This window comes from Hibiscus syriacus, unplaced genomic scaffold (assembly GCF_006381635.1).
Source record: "Hibiscus syriacus cultivar Baekdansim isolate YM2019G1 unplaced genomic scaffold, ASM638163v2 tig00111758_pilon, whole genome shotgun sequence".
In the NCBI taxonomy this organism is placed as follows: domain Eukaryota; kingdom Viridiplantae; phylum Streptophyta; class Magnoliopsida; order Malvales; family Malvaceae; genus Hibiscus; species Hibiscus syriacus.
In genome coordinates, this window is record NW_024063170.1 from 1,785,248 (window position 1) to 1,807,512 (window position 22,265).

Below are 22,265 nucleotides of genomic sequence, written 5' to 3' on the forward strand. Positions count from 1 at the left end.
TGTTTTATGATTTTAAGTGTTTTAACATAAAATTTTAATTTTTTCGGGATTTTTACGGTGGGTCGCTCCGGTGGCCTTAATGTGACACCCCAGATCAGATCGGGTCACCCGCATCGGTCTGTGGGTGTTACAGTCTGATTTTCCGTAAGTCATTTTCTGAATTTTTCACTTCAAAGAATAAATATTCAAAACAATTTTATTTTATGAATTTAATATTCATAAAATATTTTAATATCACTTTAATCAAAATATTAATTATTGAAATATTTAAAATATATTTATTAATATTTCAATAATAAAATATTATATTTTTTAATATTATAATAAAATACTCAATTATATTATAATAATATAATATGTAATATTTTTATTTTTATCATATATAATAAATTAGTAATAAATTTATATTATTTATTAATTTCACAGAAAAATGTTATTAAATTATTAATAATGAGTAATATTATTTATGTATTTAATATTAATATAATAATATTTTAATAAATATATTTAAAATATATTAATTAATACTTTTTAAAATATAGTATAATACTATTACTTTAATAAATAATTAATATAATTTATAATATTTTTATTCCAAGAAAATGTACTAATATTAATATTTTTATTAATAAAATTATAGAAATAAGATTTTAATAATAAATAAATAATTTTAATATTTTAAAAATAATAATATTAAGTTTTACGATAAATAATATTATTTATTATTTTTTAATATTTGTAATAAATAATTTTTATAAAATTCATCAACTAGTGGAAAGTAATTTACACAACCTCTTCCAAACACCGTAAAACGTTTTTCAGAAAATGTAATTCATTTCAAGGAAAATATTTTATAGAAAATGTTTTCAGTGAAACAAACAGACTCATAGTTTAGAAATGAAATTAGAATGTTTAGAAGTTTAGGGACTAATTTAAAAAAGTATCATAGTTTGAGTACATGTTTCAATTAAATCTTAAAATTATAAAAAATCAATTTTACTATTATTTTTTATCATTTATATTTGTCATTGATTATTAAATTATTAACTTCATGATTACTTTTCTGTCACTTAATCGGCAGTCAAAGGACTTTTATGTTAATTATCCAAAAAAGGACTTTTATGTTACGTTATACGTATAACCACTGTTATTGGGTAAATTATACAAATTGTCTCATTTATTTTCTGTCTGACCGACTTTGATCATCAATTTCAAAATTAAATGCATTTAGTCTCATAAGTTATCGGTTCATTCAATTTTAATTCATCACTCGTTAACTTCTGTTAACCATTAATGGAAGTATTATGTGGCACTTAAAAAAAAGAAAAACTCACGTGACATCTTATTCTTCTTTGCTTTTTTATTTATTTATGGAAAAAAGACACTCAAGGTCCCTGAACTTTGAAAAAGAATCAATGTGGCTTTCATCTATTTTCTAGATCAATATAGCCTTTCAACTCGAAAAAAGAATCGAATATGATCTTTTGACCAATGTTTTTCATCATTGACCAATAGTTCTGTTAATTCATACTTTTATAAATTGGGTAAATTACACCATTAATCGCTCAATTATTTTCTTTTATTCTATTTTGGTTATTAAACTAAAAGTTTTCAATTTCGAAAATCCTAGAGACTTTAGAGACTAAGGATTTAGTTAACCCATTTTATTTTAAACACAAAACCCACCTCCCTTTCCAAGTGGCTGAAGAAAAAATTGAAGCTAAAAAATCAGAACTTCCCCAACAAATTGAAAACTGAGATTATCCCCAACCTTTCTTTAGCTCTTAGAATAGATCCTTCATATGCAACTTTTGCCGCCGAACACGATTCACTCGAATAATCCGATGCACTAAGCAAAGATTTGAGATAAGTCCTATAACCCTTCAGTTTTGAACCGATGGACGACGGTTTTTTCGGGTGGTTCTCACCGGTTGAGTACTCAAACGAACACTCTTCGGGATTCAACTCTCAGTTAATCCGACGTGACTCCGAAGGAAAAATATTGCAGGATTTAAACGGAGTGGTGGTTGCGGTGGTCGTTAATGGCGTCGTATAGAAATCTTCGTGGACAGAAGAAGTGAAATTCTGGAGGAGTTTTTCGACCATTTGTAGACGAGAAGGGAGGTGGAGTGGAAGAAGCTTGCCTTTGTAAAAGAGTTGATCAGCTGGTGAAGTTGTGGGCTCGGTTTCCATGGAAGACGAAGACATTTGGAATTCGAACTCATTGGGGAAGTGCGGAGGCGGTGAATTTATGGAGGAGTTGCAGAAGAAGTTGGAGTAAGAACTCACCTCCATTTCAATGTATTCATCATCTTCAGCTTGAAGGTCATTTGGTAGTAACCGGCTGCCTGCCATTTTTGTTTTTCTGTTTTTCATCTTATCTTTGTTTAATGGAGACTAAGTGTTGTGGTAGCAGAAGAAGGAAACTCTTTGAAGAAAGGGAGGTGGGCTTTGTGTTTAAAATAAAATAGATAAACTACGTACCACAACAAATTTTCTTGTTAGTGACATTTATGTTATTGTCACTAAAACTTCAATTTATATCATTAATTATATATTTGTGATGTAAAAATTGATGTCATGAATATCATTGTTCTAGGTGTAACTAAATATCAAAAATGACGATGTATATTTTTTTATTCATGTGTTGTTAAACGTATAGTGACACTAATGAATAATGTTTCATTTTAAGTATTAAGTGACAATTAATTTCGTCATCAAATGATGTATATTTTTGTTATTGATAAATCATATCACCATCAATAACAAAATAATTCCATTGTGTGCATGACAGAAAAAAAATTGTCACATTATTAGTAATGTAGTCTATCGCTACCTAATAGTAGTATGAATGACATTCATATATAAAATCACTTTATAATTGATATTCAATGATAATTAATTATGTAAAATTTCCTTATTGATGATGTATATCGTCACAAATAATACACTAAATCAACTTATATGTGACGAAAGAGATATTGTCACGTTTTTAATGACATAATATAAATGTTACCTAATAATGTTATGAATGACGCTTAATATAATGTCACTTTATAATTTATATTCTATGACAGTTAGTATGAACTCGTAATGTCACGGGAGCTTAATGAGCCTAGTCTCATACATTGACTGTAGCTGGTCCGGCAGGTAACCTGAATCAAAGCTTAACATCGCAATGTTTTACATAGGCAATTTAAAAGACAATAATTTCACAAAGGAATATGAATATCTTTGAAACAATTATATAAGGAAAATAACACATTTCATTAACAAGGCAAAAGAACCTAAGCAACTACTATCTTCTAACAACAATAGCTAAACCCTAGAAAATTATAAACAGATGATAGTATATAGAATACAAAACATGGAGCAGCCACCAAAGGCCTAAGATAAGACAATTCAAAGCCTTTACTACCCCAAAAGCACGGAAACCACCCACTCTCAACGCCCACACCAAAACTGGAACATAAACAGGTCAACCTCCCCAATTATAAGCTCTCAGCCAAAATTAGACTCGGGCTCTCCAAAACCGCTGCCTGTAACCATAGAAAACCAGAATCGAAACTAACAACAAAAGTGAGCTAGCTCGAAAACTGACACCAACCGCCGTTACCACCAGGCTTTAAAACAATTTGTTCTCATCATTCCGTCCTTCGCTAATCCAAAAGCCAAAGCACTTTTAACCCTAGGAACATTAACAAAGTGAACAATGCCAATCTTCTTTTCTAACATATCGATCCCCACAAAAATTGGCCACCAATGCCAGGGCCTACGTTCTGTTCAGTGCGATATCATTCATGAGATTACGGGATTTAGACAAGGGATTCTCCCTGTGAGATACCTCGGAGTTCCCCTCGTGACAAGGAAAATTTCAATAAATGAATGCCAAGGTTTAGTTGACAAGATAAGAGCCAGGCTTAACACATGGGCTAACAGACATCTAAGTTTTGCTAGTAGATTGCAGCTCATCCGTTCTGTTATTTTTAGCATAGCAAATTATTGGTGTAGACATGTGTTTCTTCCCCAAGCTGTAATATTTTGAAACCCATAAATAACCAAAGGCGAATTTACTTCCACAAACAAGGGAGTCTTACCATCCCAATTTGCCTCGACAAACACTTCAAGCGCCAATTTAACAGCACATAAAGTGGCAAAATCAACCCCACAAATATCCAACGGATCCATGAACATCGCTCTAAACAGCCCTTCTTCTGTCCTCAAAATACCACCGCAACCTGCTTTATCATCTATGACCGCTCCAGCCATGCTAAAGCTAACTAAACGAACCTCCTCCAGTCTAACGATGATGAGGATAAGCTCGTCCCTCTCGGGTTTTCCCACCAATCATCCACATTGCAAGAACCATCGCGATCGGTTGCCTTTATCCAAAACGAAGCACGCAGCTTCGAGAAGAATAAGATATCACCTAAACTTTCAGATTTAACGTTAAAAATCTTATCATTCCTAGCTAGTCAAAAACTCCAAAGAGCAGCACCTACCGAAATTAGCCAAAAACTCCTAAGGATACCTTTGGCGGCACTTTCAGTTTCCAAACTATATCAAAGTTAAAGGGATTTTCGTCCACTTCCACACATAATATCAACTCTGAAAGCTTTTTAACTGAGAAAAAGCCCGATTTGTCATGAATCCACATTAGCCTGTCAGGCAAAAAGGGACGAAAAATGGCCTCCTCCACCAAAGTCACAATCTGCCTGACCCTTTCTTGTTCATGATCTAAGAGTGGCCTAGAAAAAAGACTCTCCCAACACCCCTTATTCGACTCAATGGTCTGCAACACTTCGGAAATGAGCGCACCTTTCTCAACAACCGACCTAAGCAATCTTGGGAATAAAATATATAAAGGTGCATCACAGCACCACGTATCCTTCCAAAATAGAATATCAGTCCCATCTCCCACTTGCCAACGACGAGTCATCGCCTATCCATTTAGCTATCCATTTATGAAATTCGAATTTAAGTTAAACTCATGTTTTTAGGATATTAGTTTAAATATTATATTTTATTTTATCTTTGTTTTTAATATTTTAGTTTAAATAATTTAAGTATTTTCATTAGGAATTATCTCTTTATTTTCGGAATTATATTTTCCTTAGTTTTAGGATTTTAAAGGCTATAAATACCCTTTCAGGGTAAGCCTAGAAACACATTCAGAAATCATTCTTCTTCTTTCCTCTGGTTTTATAAAAGTACTTATTTTCTTTTTTCAAAGTTCTTCTTTGTTTTATTTTTATTTTTATTTTCAAAGATGCTAAGTATGATTGCCATACTTAGCTAATTTATTCATAGCCAAGGGCTGAAGCGACGACACAATCCCTATTCTGAGGATTGAAAAGCACTAAAATAACTTCGAGTTATTTTCAAAGATGCTAAGATTTGTTAGAAAATCAAAATGATTTGTTGGGATTTATGAAGCTCAATTTGGACAACCGAAAATTGTACAAAGGGGTGAATTGAAAAAAAATTTGTTTAGGGAGTTCGGAGAATAAAAGATAGAAAAATTGGCACATCGATTTATAGTGGTTCGACTTCTCAACTAAGTCTACCTCCACTACCTTAGCTCCTCACTAAGGATTTTCTAACAAATTCACTAATTTGTTCTTTCTTTTTACAAGATCAAGAGATAACCATTACATAACTCCCTAGCTTTTCAAAGGCTCAGCTAGAACCAAAAACCCCTTTACAAGGAAAGAAATGTAAATAAAGAAAACCTCTAAAAGGTAGGGTGTTTACAAAACAAAGCTCACAAGAAAAAAATGTTTACAAGAGAATAGGAATAAAGAGTGAAAAAATATTCTCTTGTGTTTGATTGCTTGGATAGGTGTTCTAACCCTTCTTCAAGTGTCTTGCACTTGTATTTCATGTTGGAATCACTACAGCAAAATTGTTCTACAGCGGCGTTTTAGGAGTAAACGCCACTAATTTTAAACATATAACGGTGTTTACATAGAAAACGCCACAAAATGGTAACTTTAGCAGTGTTTTTATAAAAACGCCGCAATAGGTTCATCGATAATGGCGTTTTTTCAACAAACGCCGTAAAAGAGTAGTACTTTAGTGGCGTTTTTATACAAACGCCGCTAAAGACTCGTAATTTAGTGGCATTTTTTTACAAACGCCGCTATAGAATTGTACTTTAGTGGCGTTTTTATACAAACGACGTTATACACATGTACTATAGTAGCGTTTTGTTTACAAACGCCGCTAAAGACTCATAATTTAGTGGCGTTTTTATACAAACGCCGCTAAAGACTCATACTTTAGTGGCGTTTTTATACAAACTCCGCTAAAGACGCATACTTTAGTGGCATTTTTATTCAAACGCCGTTATACACTTGTACTATAGTGGTGTTTGTGTTTACAAACGTCACTAAAGACTCGTAATTTAGTGGCATTTTTATACAAACGCCACTAAAGACTCGTACTTTATTGACATTTTTATACAAACGCCACTAAAGACTCGTACTATAGTGGCGTTTTTATTCAAACGCCGCTATACGCTTGTACTATAGTGGCGTTTGTGTTTACAAACGCCGCAAGTTTACAAATTTTAAGTGTCACGCCCTTTAAACTACACTGCTTCTGCTTTACCAGATTTCTGCTGTTTAAAGGCTACCTGCTTCAACGAGTTTGATGGATTTTAAGTTAAAAACGAACCCTAACCCTAACCCTAACGACTATGGTAAAAAGGCCCAAATTGTTGATCTTGGAAACGGAAGCAGTGTAGTTTACGTTCCCAAGTTTTTAGCATACGATGTCTCATGGGAATTCTTCAGTTACCTCGACAATCACATTCCTTGGACCAGACCCACCATTCACGTCTTTGGTCGATCTTGCATGCAGGTTCTCTTTTCCCCCCCCTTATAATTCCCTGTATTTTACTCGAAACTTTGATTTATGGGTTATGGAAAGAAGCAATTTTTATATCTTCTGTTTGCCACTAATCCAGGATCACTCTTTTAGCGTATTTGAAACTATGGGCAGCTTTTTTAGGATATAATCATGAACTGGTATCAATTGAAGATTCGAGATTAAGTCCATTGTCACTCTATCCATGGTTTAATCGACACACGATTTGAATGTTTAACTTGGTTAATGGTTTCTTAGTTTGGTATTTGTTTTGTAGTGGCAGTTGAAGAGTAATGTGGTATGCACTTTTTTGTGTTGGTTATGACCCTATTTTGCCTTCTGTTGCATTTCTCTATGTTCCGTTGAAATTGTTTGCTTTTCGACAAATCACCTGTTTGGTATCTTCCCTTTTGATCTATTCTATACTCAATGATGGTCGCTGCAATTTCCAATTTTGTTGTTAGTGGTGGATTTATAAACAATATGATATTGATTTACCTTGGAGAAAAAACATGTTTTTTAAGCAGGAATGGTTGATAATGCTACCTTTTGACATGGAGAAAAATAATCTGATATGGTCACCACAATTTTTTATTTTGTTGTAGTGATGGACATATAAATGAACAGATATCGATTTGTCTTAGATAAAAAAACATGTTTTTTAAGCATGAATGGTTGGTGATTCTACCTTTTAAAAATCATAGATCACTGCAATTTTCAATTTTGTTGTATTGAATTACTGATGGATATATAAACAAACCGATATCGATTTGCCTTTGAGAAAAAGCATGTTTTTTTAAGTATGAATGGTTGTTGGTGTTACTTCTTTAATTTCAGTTCCACTAATCATTAATTCTGCATTTGCCTATGTTTGCAGCCAAGGGACACATGTTATGTAGCTAGTGCTGGATTGCCCGACTTGATTTACAGTGGATATCAACCTCGTGCTTATTCTTGGGATGAATTCCTCCCGCTTAAGGACATCTTGGATGCGGTTAGTAGGCAGTCACCAGTGTTTACTATGCCTTTCTCTGGCTCCATCTAATGTGGTTGCTTATTTCTTTAAGGTCCATAAAATTCTTCCCGGGAGCATGTTTAATAGTTTGCTTTTGAATCGGTACAAAGGGGGTAATGACTACATAGGCTGGCATAGTGATGATGAGAAGCTCTATGGCGCCGTTTTTCATTTTTTTCCCTTTCAAGCATTTTTCAATCCAGTCGTTTACCTAAACCCATCTTCTTCACTACCAAACCCCAAACCCATATGTTTCACTAGCATTTTTATGCTATCTCTGATTTAGATTCCCTTATCCACATTTTTAAAAGAACTCATCGCTGGAATTGAAGAGCAAAGAATCTGAAGTTTAACTACCGAGATCCAAATGATGGATCTAAACCTGAATCAACTAGAATCGGGTTGGGAGGAATTGAGGAAAGAAGCTCGAAAGATCGAAGGCGATCTCGATGTCAAACTATCTTCTTATGCTAAGCTAGGTGCTAGGTTCAATCCAGGAGGGTTGCTCGTTTTCCTCCTTTTTATTGTTATTTTCTGGAATGTGTGTTGCTTTTTTTCCCCAATAGATTATTGAAATTAGGAACAAATTTGTTGAAGAACTGAACATATTCTAAAATCTGAATAAATAAGATTTGTTTAATGGGAATTTTTTTCCTGTTTTAGGAATCCAAAGCCTTATGAATCTGGTGCTCTTTCGTTTCTTCTTCTTCTTTGTGATAATATTTACTTACATTTAGATTATGTAGATACTGGGTCGCCACCGGCCGGGTCAAGCAGATCATGGAAGTCTATGGAAATTGAAATTCAATCATTGCTTGAGAAACTGTTGGACTGATCGTATGAGTAGATGTACTGCATCTTCTGCACCGACTACTTCGGTAACCCAGAAACTTGCAAGACATAGAGACATACTACATGAGTTTACTCAGGTTTAATCCGCTGACTCTGTTTACTACACTTGTTTACTTAGGATTATGCTTACCATAACTAATTTTGGCTAAATTTGTTGTCGTTTGCCTATGATTGGAAAGTTAAGAAATCACTTATCTGTTACTAGGTGATGGTGCCGTGAACTGTGAAATTGAGATGCTTTCTTACATTTTAGCCGAGTGAATAAAATTGTCGTTGAAAATTTTATGATGTCTATAGAATTGGGGTTTATTGAAGTAATGATTACTTTGAAATCCAAGGTCCACAAATTTAACATTAAAGCAATTGATATTTCAATTTCTTTAATTCTGTACAAGTAGTGCATTTGCAAGCTCAGTTCCTAAAATTCTATTCAAAATTAGATTTATCATAGGTAAAGTGCCTACAATTTAGGTTCAAGTTTGGACGCATAATTGTCAAGTGATCCATCTAACTAAAGGGTCTTAATCTTCATGTAGAACTAATTAATATGGAACTGTTCCTTAAGATCATTTTATAAAGTGTATTCATGTTGAACTCTCTCTTGCTTACTCATCATTCAATTGTGACTGGAGTGGTACATCATAATTCTCTGAGTTTGGAGTTTTATAAAGTTTTGAAACCATGATGTTGTTTTTCTTCTGCAGGGACAAGCTCTGGCATGCTTATATAATGTTTTTCTGGTTGGTTTTGATAGTCCTTACTAGGGTATTTGTACCTTCATTTGGACTAAAATATAAATCTCCCATTCTATTTATAAATTTTTTATTTCAAATTACCAATTTAAGAGTTCATGGTCCTTGATTGTTACTAGCCTTCCAATTACTTCAATTGGAGAAGAAATTCAGTATAAGCAATGAGTAGCTTTTGGTGCAAATACTTAAAAGAGATTTTTTTTGTTTATATCAAAACAACTTCATGGTGAAGTGTTATAGTAAGATGATCTATTCAAGCTTTAAACTCGTGGCCAATAAACATGCTAGTAACAAATACAGGTAAGTCCTTGAATATATTATTCTTTTTATTTTTTTCTTTTTGTTTATATTATACCGTACTGAGGTCAAGCTTTCATTGGCAATGAAAGAAGAAAATATAACCAAACTCTCGAAAGTTTTATGGTCCATGTTTTTCTTTGAAAGCTTCACTCTAATAATTTGATACTTTTCTAGGAGCTGCGAAGCTCAAACTCAGATATAATATATTTTCTTTGTTATCTCTTTGTATTCTGTATATGTACAATCCTTATGGGTTTGAAGTAATGATATAATTCTTCGTTTTAAGGAATTCAGAAGAATCAAGCAATGAGGGAACATGCTTGTTAGCACAGTGTTTGGGGACTTAGAGGACTTGTCTTGAGACCAAATATTCTTGCTTGTTGTAGTACAATGGTTCTACCCTTATTTATATTTTTCAACTGTATTTAGTAGTGCTAATTTGACATTTCTTATTCATTCACTTGCCCCTTTTTTGCAATAGGCACTTGATGATAATGTCAAGTTAAAGCTCTCTCCGTTTTGCCATGTTCCGGTAATGAAACATGAATTCTATTTGTCTGCTTCTCTTCCATCTCCTAAATCAGTAACTACTGTTATTAAGAAATATGACTTCTTTCTAGGCCGAAAATACTGTCACTCTCTATGACGTTCCAAATATTTGGCACATTCCTTTACTACTAAGAGTAAGTAGTTCACTTTTTGAGTTCTTTTTATCGTCTAAAATTCTTATAGTACAAAGTTATAACTGGAAATATATGTTCCTTGATTCATTTGTTTATTTTACTGATCATGAAAAGGATCAAAAGGCACATGAAGCAATCTTGAAATGATTGAACCTACTAGGGTTTTCCCTATGAACTTTGAGGGACTTAGACATGCATGCTTTCTTGATCCAAAATTATAAGATTTCATTGCTTATCCCTCTTTTGTATTTCCTTAACTTTTCTAAGAATACAAACTTGCTCAGATTCTTGGGGTAAAAATTCTAACTTCTAAAAGTAAGATGGCAACCAATACATTATTAATTTTTTTTCTTTATGATGACATTTTTTACATTCTTATGTAGAATATATTTTAGTTTTCATGGTTCCTGACTTCCTATTTTTGTTGTTTGTTGCAACATCTTTTTTCAGTTCTCAATCACTCACATGTATGTTATGAATGCAAGTTCTGCTGGTTGTTTCCTTCTCTTCTTAGTCTCATCTAAATTATTGTAATTGCAGTAATCTTGAAGAACAAACTTCAACAAAAAGCGGCTTCTTCAATAGACTGGCACATCGTTTCCCATTTGTTTTTAATCTATTGAGGAGAGATCATTCACTGTCAAATGATACTTTCAAATAAGATGTCAAGACGATGAATATGACAAATTCTAATAAAGTGGGAAACAAAGTAGGTTTAGAAGGCATATCTGGAGGTTATGATGATGACGCTAGTGAAATTGAGGATGTATCGAACAACAAATCCATGTATATCTACACTTTGAGGTTCAGTTGTAACTCATTTATACTTTAATGTCTTTTAAGGTTCTCTCTCCATAAAAAAACTTTAATTTATTTTGTTGTTAAGAATTTTTCTTTATGTTTTTTGTCTTAATTAAAATGTATGGTTGTTGTTAATTAGATAAAGCTAGATATAAATTTAGGTGATGTATAGCAGAAATGAAATATGCAAAATCAATTAGTATTAGCTAAATAAAGGTAATTAGCGGCGTTTGTATCAAAAAATGCCGCTATATGTCTGACTTTTTGCGGCGTTTGTGTTCAAAAACGCCGTTATAGGTCTAACATTTTGCGGCGTTTGTGTCCAAAAACGCCACTATAGGTATGACCTTTTACGGCGTTTGTTCTAAAAACTCCAGTATAGGTCTTATCTTTTGCGGCGTTTGTATCCAAAAACGCCGCTATAGATCTGACCTTTTGCGTCGTTTTTTTCTAGAAACGCCGCTATATATCATAACTTTAGCGGCGCTGGTATTGCCCGCGCTTCTTGCGGCGTTTTTCCTATTGCCATAAATACTTTTAGCGGCGCTTAAAAACGCCGCTATAAAACTAAAAAAACACCGCTAAAACTCTATTTTGCTGTAGTGAATGATTGTGGCCATTTCTAGCCGTTGGGAGTGATTTGGAGCCGTTGGGGGATGTTTTCTCTGCAAAATAAAATTTCTTAATACAGAGGGTATTGGTACTCTTATAGGGAGTATCAGTACTACCTTTGTTATTTTTAAATAAAACTAGCCGTTGGGTCTGATGGTATCGATACTAAACCTATGGTATCTGTTGTGGTCGTCTTTCGGGTGGGCCCATAATTTGGCTTCAACTTGAATAAAACACGTTAAAGTTGCCACCGATCATTTAAAAAAAATATTTAGGTTCATTGGGCACCATCTTACCTGATCTATATTTTACCAAAAATATGTCAGATTCGGGAGTCAGTTACAGTCAATGAAGGATTAGCACCCTTGAACTACCCTTTCGGTACCATTTTAATTTGTCGGTTGTCTTAATTACAAAAATTAAAATTTAAAATCTCGATTCGAATTACTTAATTTTGATCGATTGAAATTACCTCTAAAAAGTTAAAACGTTAGATTATAAAATAAAAGAAATATCAAATAAAAATTAAATTTTAAAAAATAAATCAAAGAAGGAAATATTAAATTTAAAAAAATATTATATAAAAATGTTAAAAGAAAAAAATGAAGAAAATATTAAATTTTAGAAAAGAAAAATAATAAAATATAAAAAATATTAAAAGAGAAAATAAAAATAAAACAAAATAAAATAAAAAATAAGTGGCAAAATAAAAATAAAACAAAATAAAAAAATGTTAAATTTTAAAGAAAATACAAGGGAAATATAATAAAATTATAAATAATAGTAGTAAAAATAAAAAAGGGTTTTTAAAAGTTGTTTTTAAAATAAAAGATAAGAATTAAATAAAAGAAAATAATTAAATAAATAATCTAAATAAATTGAGATAAAGAGAAACTTATAGTGAAAGCAACCTTAGACTTCAGCTTTGCCTCAATTTCCTCGGATCATCGAAACAGATCTTTACTTCAAAATTCACGTGAGATTACAAGGACAATTATTCGCTGCTGACTCGGATTATTTTGTTTTAACAATAACTGGTTCTAATCTCAGGTTCCTCTTAGCAAATAATTTTGATAAGTGTGTTCTTGGAAAGTCGAATATGAATTCTCACATTTGGGATCGAGCCTTCTCTTTAGCCTTCAACTTAAAGAAAATTAGCTAAGCATGACCAAAGTCATACTTAGCATAATTGTTGAAAACGAAATTTAAAAGAAAATAAAGAAGTGTTGCAAAAAATAGGGAGAAAGCTAGGGAGAAAAAGGAAGTTTTATTCTCAGATGTGAGAGAGATGTGTTTGATTTCTAGGCTCACCCTGAGAGGATATTTATAGTCTTCAAATTCTTAAAAATAAGCTAAAAATAATTCCTAAAATAATATCTTAAATCCTAAACTTGAGTTTAATTCAAATCCGAATTCCAGAAACGTGCGGCCAATCCATAAACGCTGACTGGAACTTCTAGAAACTGTCACGTCAGATCGTGTCATGCCTAGAGTCATGCCCATGTCTCCAGCCGGTTGGGTCCTTGCTGGGCCTCTTGTACTGTTTTGGACTTATTGGACTCCTAAAAAATAAAAATAAAAGTAACAAAATGAATAAATAAATAAATAAGTAAATAAAATGGCATTATATTTAAAAATAATAATATTATATATATTTTTGAAAATGCTTTCAAAACCATATATTATATATGTTCAAAAATGTTTTCAGAAACCATACTATATTAATATATATACTAAATAAGCCCCGGAGGAAAATGGGTGTCTACAGCTGCCCCTCTTTTTCCTTTTTCGTGTAACAAAAAATAGGACAAAAATAAAAGGACATAAATTTTCGTTCGGTATGAAGAGGTCCCTGAGTATAATATCCTCCATTGTGGAGTTGAAAATTGACTCTGATATTGTAATTAGGAATAACTCCCTATTAAATTGAGTTGCGGATGACTTCTCCATCACGAAGTTGAGTCAGTCTTGAAATGATATCATTCTTCATGAAATTGAAATCGTAGTTTGAAATTTGAATCGGAATGTGGCTTCTTATTGCCAAATCATAGTCAACCTTAGTCTTCTTCTCAGTTTAAAGACCTCAATTTTAAAATTCAACCGGAAAGTAGCTCATCGATACTATCATGTGGTTGATATGCCCTATAGCTGAATGGAATCGAAATCGAAAGTTTTTGTTGATAGATAGCCCTTCTTTGCTTGAGCTATGCTGTAAATTTAGTTGGGATATTGTTCATTGTTGCTAAATCGCAACCAACTCAGGTATTCTTCTTGATTTAAAGGCCTCAATTTAAGCTTCAATCGGAAAGTAATTCCTCGCTCTACCATGCAGTTGATATGTCATCGAGCTGAATGGAATTGAACTCAAAAGTTTTTGTTAACATATAACCTTTCTCGCCTTTAGCTATGCTGTGAACGGTTCCTCTAAGTGAAGGATGACTCCCCTTTGCAGGTCTAAGTCGGTCATAATTCTTTAGATGACTCCCCTTCACGGGAAAGCCAAGTGGTATATTCCTCAAGTGGTTCCCTTTCGCGGGTCTGAACCAAGTGAGATGATATTTGGATGACTCCCCTTCACGGAAATACCATGTGGTATATTCCTCGGTTGGTTCCCCTTCGCGGGTCTGAACCAAGTGAGATGATCTTTGGATGACTCCCCTTTACGGGAAAGCCATGTGGTATATTCCTCAGGTGGTTCCCCTTTGCGGGTCTGAACTAAGTGAGATGATCTTTGGATGACTCCCCTTCATGGGAAAGCCATGTGGTATATTCCTTAGGTGGTTCTCCTTTACGGGTTTGAACCAAGTGAGATGATCTTTGGATGACTTCCCTTCATGGGAAAGCTATGTGGTATATTCCTCAGGTGGTTCCCCTTCGTGGGTCTGAACTAAGTAAGATGATCTTTGGATGACTCCCCTTCACGGGAAATCATGTGGTATATTCCTCAGGTTGTTCCCCTTCGCGGGTCTGAACCAAGTGAGATGATCTTTGGATGAGCCCCCTTCACGGGAAATCCATGTGGTATATTCCTCAGGTGGTTCCCCTTCGCATGTCTGAACCAAGTGAGGTGATCTTTGGATGACTCCCTTTCACGGGAATCCATGAGAAATGTTCTTCGAGTGACTCCTCTTTGTGAGAAAGACAAGTGAAGTAGTCTTTTAGCTGGATATCATCCATCGTGCAGTTAAAATCTAGCTCAGAAATTTTACTTGGAAACTAACCACTCGTCGTTGAGTTAAGCTGAACTGGATCCGTTTTGAAGTTGATTCTAAGATCTATTGATCTTTCAATAGGTCAAGTTAGTTGAGGTGTAGCTCCTCGCTATTGAGTAAAGCAACCACCATCAATTTTTGAATGCATTTTTCCTTTCATCTTGAAGTTGAAACTTGACTTTAAAGCTGCAAAAAATTAGGTATGCGAAAAATGATAAATGTGATGTTCTTAAGTATGTCTAAGATGTATGCAACATGAATTAGTTCTTGTTTTATTTATTGGGTGGAGTCTCATTATTTGTCTACTAGATTGTCCTTGGAATTGATCATGCCCCAGCATTGACAACTTCATGGTAAATTTCTGACATTTGCTCCTTTTTTGGCTTAATCCAGTGATCTTGCACTCCTGATTATATGGATTAGAGATTCTTAAGCTTTTTCTTTGTTTACTCAAGGTAATAAAACTCTTTTGTATTTCAGTTGATGATCAACTACTGGATCTGGTTGAATCATCTTCGTAGTTGACACAGTGAAAGAATTTTTTACGTGGCTTGGAAGCTTAAATGGCCCCTACTTCAGCCAAGGCTACCTCTTTCAGTATCTGTAAAATTATTCTAATTGTCATGGGAAAAGACTGACGAACAAGAAAGTATGCAGCCTTAAAATTAGGTCCAGCAACCTTAGTGCTTCTTGTGAGTTGTCTACTTCTTGTACTTGCAGAGTACTTGCACAAGAATCTTGGCAACAAATCCTGTCTTTACTCTAAATGTCGTTAAGCGTCTCGTTTTTTTCTTTTCACGCTCATTTGGGATGTCATTATCATCAGAGCTTGTATTCCTGTTGTTTCTTAAGTACAACAGTAAACTCATGCTTCAAGAGGGATCCGATAGTGAATGAATTTATCGTCATCATAGGCTAAACTCTTTTTGGTTAACGCATTGATGTAGGTATCTTGCACCTTACTGAACGACCATATTTGTAGTAAAAAAAAAAGACCGTACTGGATAAAGTAACCATCTGTATTGCTCATATGAACTTCTTCTTTGCAATGTCAAGCTCTGTCTTGATAGGAACCACCTCAGGAGGCACAGGTGATAGAACGAGAAAAGATTGGAAACCTGGAGATGCCTCACATCGTTTCAGGCCCTTCAATTGATTTTCGAGAAACTATGTATTGTCTGAGATTATCTCCCCCTTTTTTTAGATGGTTTTGATTAGTATAAAAATGATGTCAGAGCAATTGGAGCAAAGTATCGGTTCATTGAATATCAAATAAACGAATTACACAAGTTGCTTTCAAAAGTTATAGCCCTTTGAAAAGTGTCAAGATCCATGGGTGATATGATAAGGCAATGTGATTTGGTTTTGATTTTCATGATTCTCAAATAGTATGTAAACAAAATAGTGCAACTGATACATTCCACTGTAAGGCCCTTTAGAGAGCATTTTTATTTCAGTTCTTAGGAATCTTCCATTTATTCAAGTTTTACAGACTCCTTAAGCAAAGATAGCACTGAAACATCGATCTAAAAACAAATCCCCCTGAGTTCTTTTGTGTAGTCAACTATAACAGATGTTTCTTGACTCTCTTAGTTCATCTTTCATCGAAATTTAATTTCAAACCACATTTATTTCAGGCCTTATCGCCTTGCTTTAGACTTTGCTGGGAGATTCATCTCGACACATAGAGACTAGTGTCATGATCTGAATGTACTCGTATTCATAAAGTTAGGGAACTTAACATTGCTCATTACTTTAGCAGAATACCCTTAGTTAAAGGATTCAAGTGTCAGAAAGTCTTTGACTTGACAAGCTCAAACGAAACTCACTTCATAAAGCTCAAACATTACCACCATAGCTACTTCGGACATTACCTCTAAAGATTAACAGCCTACTATTTTCAGTGGAGTGCCCCCATCATTGTTAAAATTATTGTTTATTAATATCACATTAATTCTTCAATTTTGAGATTTTTTAAGTTTGTTAGGAAGAATCTGTTATAGTCTGAGTGTTAGTGAAAATCAGAAAATTTCATCTTTAGAGCTCAATTTCTAAGCAACTGATCTAAGCCAAATTTGTTTATTCCACCATTCCATTTATGAAAATTGTATATCGTCACGGAACATCTTTAATATACATGCAAACTAAACCAGTCTTGCAATGTCATGCATCCGATATGCCCCATCTTGTCCACTTTCATACTTGTACACGTGAGAAAACATATTTTTCTTTTTTGGGTAAAAGATATAGATCTTATTTTTAAAGAATCTGATATCGACATATGTCAAAAGGCTATAACCTCATTTCCCAAAATATGCATTTCATTATACTTGATATTCAATGAATTTCAAACAATTCTCTATTACTCAAAGAAATATTATTTTAAAAGAAATGTTCAAGCATACAAAAGATAAATTCAAATAAGACATTATTTCATAAGCAACACAATCATGTAGTAATAATGATGATCTCTTCTGGTCTCATCCCAAGATGCCATGTTCATGGATTCACTTTTCAGATACATCTTTAGTTGCATAAACATCTGCTTCAGTAGTGTTATTGTTTTCATTGTAAAACTCCAGATCTTTTATGTCCATCATTAACTGGATCAAGGCTCTAAATCCAACATATTCGTGTACATCATGCTCGTCCTCATTATGATAACAACAATGAATGCCCCATTTACAATCTTATATGCTAAAATATGGTTCCAAAAACCCCACATTTATCATTTACCTCTATACTCACGCCAGAGGTACTTCATTTCAGAAACTCTGGTTTTGACCTTCTTACCCTTCTCCTTGGTGATTGCATTTTCCTCATTCTCTTGATGATTAGACAGAGGGTTTTGTGTAACGTTGGGTGGTCCTATATTGTTGAAATGATTATAGTTCCTGTTGTGCATTCTTTGGATATCCTCTCCAAGGCAAGGCAGTTTTCAATAGCATGCCCCGAAACACCGCCATGATATTCACAGTGTTCATTTTCGTCATACCACTTGGGTATGGGGTTTTTAGATATTTCTCTGGATACAATGAAACCACATGTGTGTCAAAGAGTTGCTGATAAAGTTCTCTATAAGTCATGGGAATAGGATCGAAATGTTTCCTTTATCTTTCTTTCTTAGGTTCCCTTGAATCTTGTCTAGAAGTACCTGACGATACAAATATAGTTGATTTTGGGTTATAGATTGTAATGCATTTGCTAGTGCTAAAAGCGTTAATGATCTCTCATTATTTCTTCTTCATGGGAGGTTTTCTACTCAACCTACCTCATTTTGTCTTTTCTTGCTTAATGGTCGTTTCTACCATCTTTGTTTTGACTTCCTCATCAAACTTCAGAATGTGGTAATAATCTGGATTATTTTGAAGGCTGGTTATAACGGCTTGTGCTTTCGTGGCAGATGAATTCCCTTGAAGTCCTGGTATGATTCCAAGTTAAATAACTATCTACGGGGTAGATGGCATAGCTACCCCTTCAGAAGACCTAGCCCCAGGCGTGCTTGCTTGACTCAAGCCAAATAGTCTGGAAACAATTTGATTAACCAATGACTCTTGGCTTTTAGTGATCATTTCCAAAGTACTTTGGTTATTATGGCTTATCTTTTCTTCTAACTCTCTTTGTAACTTCAACATGTTCTCTTCGAGTTGAGCAATTTTAGCTTCTATTTGTCTTTTCTTTGTACGGGTGTTGTAAGTATGATGTGTGTCCAAGGCTTGTAGAGGTATATATGGTGTTTGTTCCCTCAGACTTCTGTTAGTTAATATGAATGTAAAAACATGGAAAATAAAAATGAAATGCAAGATATGGAAATTATGCATGAAGCATGAGAATTAGCATGAGAATTAGAGGCATTGATATGAAAACGTGTATACTATTATAAATAATCTTTATTAAGACAAAAGTGTTTTATTTTTTAAGAGGCAAAAATATCTTAAAAGTATATTCTGACTAAGTCCTCTAAACCCTGAGCAGTTTCTAATAGGTTGACAAGTTTTATTTCCTCATCTGTCACTGGTTGAATAACTTGTCGGACCACTCCTGCTTCCCTTGCTAAAACCGTGCAAGTGACGAGCTATTTTTTGTACTTGTTTCAAGAAATCTCGGATGATTGCATCTCTGGCTTTCACTCTCTGCTAAGCATGTTCCATAACGGAAACAACATTGCATCCCTCCATCGATAGGAACTATCTAAAGTTCATTTGTTTTTTTTCTTGAATTCGTCAATAATTGTCTCCAATTTAACTATCATTTTGCCATCCTGTTCTTGTTGTATTTGAAGGGACCTCTCCAGGTTAATAACCTTTTTCCCATCTGCCCCTGTGACCTTTGTCAACCCATTTTTGGAAAGTTGGCTTTTGATGTGATTGATGTAAACCCAGTCCATTCCAAATCCTTCACAATGCAGCAAAATGGTAAACTCTTCGATTGTGGGTACAATGTCTTCTTGGTTAAATTTGAAGCAGTTGTACCCCGTATTCCAGAATTGTACTAGGGCTCGAATTAGGGGCTCATCTGTCTTGACATAGAGTAAAAGTGAAATATCACCATACTATTGGAAGAACCTCCTTTTCTGGTCATTTTTCCAGCTGTCCCAAATACTCTGTAGTTCTTAAACATCATTCTGCTTTATGCTGACAGAAGCATAGCCAATCAGATCTGACACATAGTTTCCTTGCAGATTGTCTCCCTTTTTTCGAGTCTTTATGGACCATAGTTGTACCTCGGCATTTTTCACCTCTTGCATTACAACCCTTTTTCCATTAATACAAATTATTTGTGTGTAATAAACACTTTTTTTTTTGATCCATTTACCTCTTTTTATGATGCAAATAAAAAAAAAAACAAACATGAAAGAAATATCAGTTAGTAAGATAGAAATAATATAATAAAAAAATAAAAAATGATAAGTTACATGATAAAAGTAAAAACATTATAGGTTTTGAAATAGAGTTTCGGGGTAGGCTATAATTCCCTGTAGTCTCCCAATTTAGGTTCTAAAAGAAGGTACCCGAGTTCTCCTTGATGGTGCCCTTGGGCTTGCTAGACCCTCAGTTCTAATCTCATTACAAGCTCATGTGGACCAAGTTAAACTCCAAAGGATAAATTCCGAAGGATAAATTCACATGAAAACATAAGGTATATGAATCCCGAAGGTTACTTGCTAGGTCTATACGGATAATAAATTCCCACGAAGGTGTTGCTTTCACCTCCACTTAAAAAGGGTTTGGAGCTCGGGTATAAAGCCTAAGATGAAAATTTTGAAAATATGAAATAATTGAAAAAACGTCAGTACAACTATTTATTTGAAAAATAATCAAAGATAAATAATAAAAATCAAATAAATAAATTAAAATTAAAATTTGTTATTTTCTCTTAAAAAGAAAAACAAAAATTGATTTTGGCCTAGCTCGCTTACTTGTCCCCAACAAAGTGGCCAAGCTGTCACGGTTGTATTTCGGGTGGGCCTGGAATTGGGCTTCGACTTGAATAAAACACGTTAGAGTCACCACCGATCATTTAAAAAATATTTAGGTTGATTGGACACCATCTTACCTGATCTGCGTTTTACTAGAAATATGTCAGATTCGGAAGTCGGTTACAGTCGAGGAAGGATTAGCACCCTTGAACTGCCCTTTCGGTTCCATTTTAATTTGTCGGTCGTCTTAATTGCAAAAATTAAAATTAAAATTAAATAAAAAAAATAAATCAAAGAATGAAATATTAAATTTACAAAAAATGTTATATAAAAATATTTAAAAATAAAATAAATGAAGAAAATATTAAATTTCAGAAAAGAAAAATAATAAAATATAAAAAATGTTAAAAGAGAAAATAAAATAAAACAAAATAAAAAAAAGTGTGAAATTTTAAAGAAAATACAAGGGAAATATAATAAAATAATAAATAAATAATAGTAAAAATAAAAAAGAGGTTTTAAAAGTTGTTTTTAAATAAAAGGTAAGAATAAAATAAAATAATTAAATAAATATTCTAAAGAGATTGAGATAAAGAGAAACTTATAGTGAAAACAACCTTAGACCTCAGTTTTGCCTCAAATTCATCGGATCATCGAAACATATCTTTACTTCAAAATTTACGTCGGCTTACAAGGACAAATCTTCATTGCGACTCGGATTATGTTGTTTTAACAATAATTGGTCCTGATCGCAGTTTCCTCTTAGCAAACAATTTTGCTAAGTGTGTTCTCGGAAAGTCAAATATGAATTCTCACGTTTGGGATTGAGCATTCGGCTTAAAAGAAAATTAGCTAAGAACAATATCAATACGTTTTGTCCAGAAAAACAATTTTTGTTCAATTACAAGTTAAATGGACTTTGAATTATTTTTGAAAACTTTGAATAAATTCAATTTAAGTCCAAAAATATTTTGTCATAAATTGTTATATCAAAGCATAGTTCAACAATCTCCCCTTTTGATATAACAAAACATTTGAAAAATTGTTTTTGACAAAATTCTCACTTAATAAAATATTAAAAAAAAAAGATACCAATTGTTGGAAAATGTTCAACTCCCTTTTTTTTCATTAAGAAATTGAATTTTTCAAACCCATATTTCTCCCCCTTTTTGTTATATAAAAAATAATTCAACTTTAAAGTTCAAAAATAACATTGGAGAGTAAGTACTAAATTTGACATTAAAAGCATTTGAAAAATCAAAGGCTCCCCCTCAAAAAGTGTATTCCGAAAAAATTGACTTTAAAAGCTTGACACTTAAAAGAAATTGAATTTCAAAAAAGAATAACAAACTTGTTAGTAACACATGAAATTCAATATATCCAAGTCTAAAATATTTTATGCAATACCAATTGTTGAAATTAAGTGCATATGCATAAAGTTATTCAAAAATGTTATGTATTTGAAAATTTTGATATCAATTGTTAAAGAAATATCATTTGCATTTTAAATCACATGCATAAACATTTAAATTTAGGTCAAAAATTAAAGTTTGTAAAGTTAAAGCATATGAAAACTTGATATCAATTGTTAGAGAGATATCATTTGCATTTAAAAGCAATTTTGACCAAAATTCATTATGATGAACTAAAAATTATGAAAAATCATTAAAACTTTAGAAAAATGTTCATCACAACACATTTATCAACATACATGAGATGAAAAACATGAAATCATTTAAAATCAAAACT

General features: G+C 33.2%; 1 protein-coding gene, 1 long non-coding RNA gene and 2 pseudogenes across 3 annotated transcripts; 3 read left to right on the forward strand and 1 right to left on the reverse strand.

Moving 5' to 3' along the window:
• Nucleotides 1–1,728: 1,728 nt before the first annotated feature.
• LOC120169348 lies at nt 1,729–2,369 on the reverse strand (annotated as a pseudogene).
• Nucleotides 2,370–6,605: 4,236 nt separating this feature from the next.
• LOC120169350 (DNA oxidative demethylase ALKBH2-like) lies at nt 6,606–8,231 on the forward strand. Its single transcript, XM_039177511.1, has 4 exons — nt 6,606–6,864; nt 7,748–7,864; nt 7,938–8,048; nt 8,172–8,231. Exons 1-4 carry the CDS (start codon nt 6,655–6,657, stop codon nt 8,229–8,231), a joined length of 498 nt encoding a protein of 165 aa, XP_039033442.1. The 5' UTR covers nt 6,606–6,654.
• A 21-nt stretch (nt 8,232–8,252) lies between these two features.
• On the forward strand, nt 8,253–10,099 carry LOC120169351 (annotated as a pseudogene).
• A 27-nt stretch (nt 10,100–10,126) lies between these two features.
• Nucleotides 10,127–11,065, forward strand: LOC120169292. Of its 2 annotated transcripts, XR_005520653.1 has the most exons (4): nt 10,127–10,182; nt 10,271–10,321; nt 10,410–10,472; nt 11,013–11,065. It is a non-coding gene; the product is annotated as an uncharacterized LOC120169292 (long non-coding RNA). The 2 variants fall into 2 exon arrangements; XR_005520652.1 differs by lacking the exon at nt 10,127–10,182 and having other exon boundaries at nt 10,228–10,321.
• Nucleotides 11,066–22,265: the final 11,200 nt, after the last annotated feature.

Coding starts and splice junctions, on each gene's coding strand:
- LOC120169350 (XM_039177511.1), top strand. CDS start 6,655: ATGGATTTTAAGTTAAAAACGAACCCTAACCCTAACCCTAACGACTAT. Junction 7,865..7,937: donor TTAAGGACATCTTGGATGCG/GTTAGTAGGCAG, acceptor TATTTCTTTAAG/GTCCATAAAATTCTTCCCGG. Junction 8,049..8,171: donor ATGAGAAGCTCTATGGCGCC/GTTTTTCATTTT, acceptor TCTCTGATTTAG/ATTCCCTTATCCACATTTTT.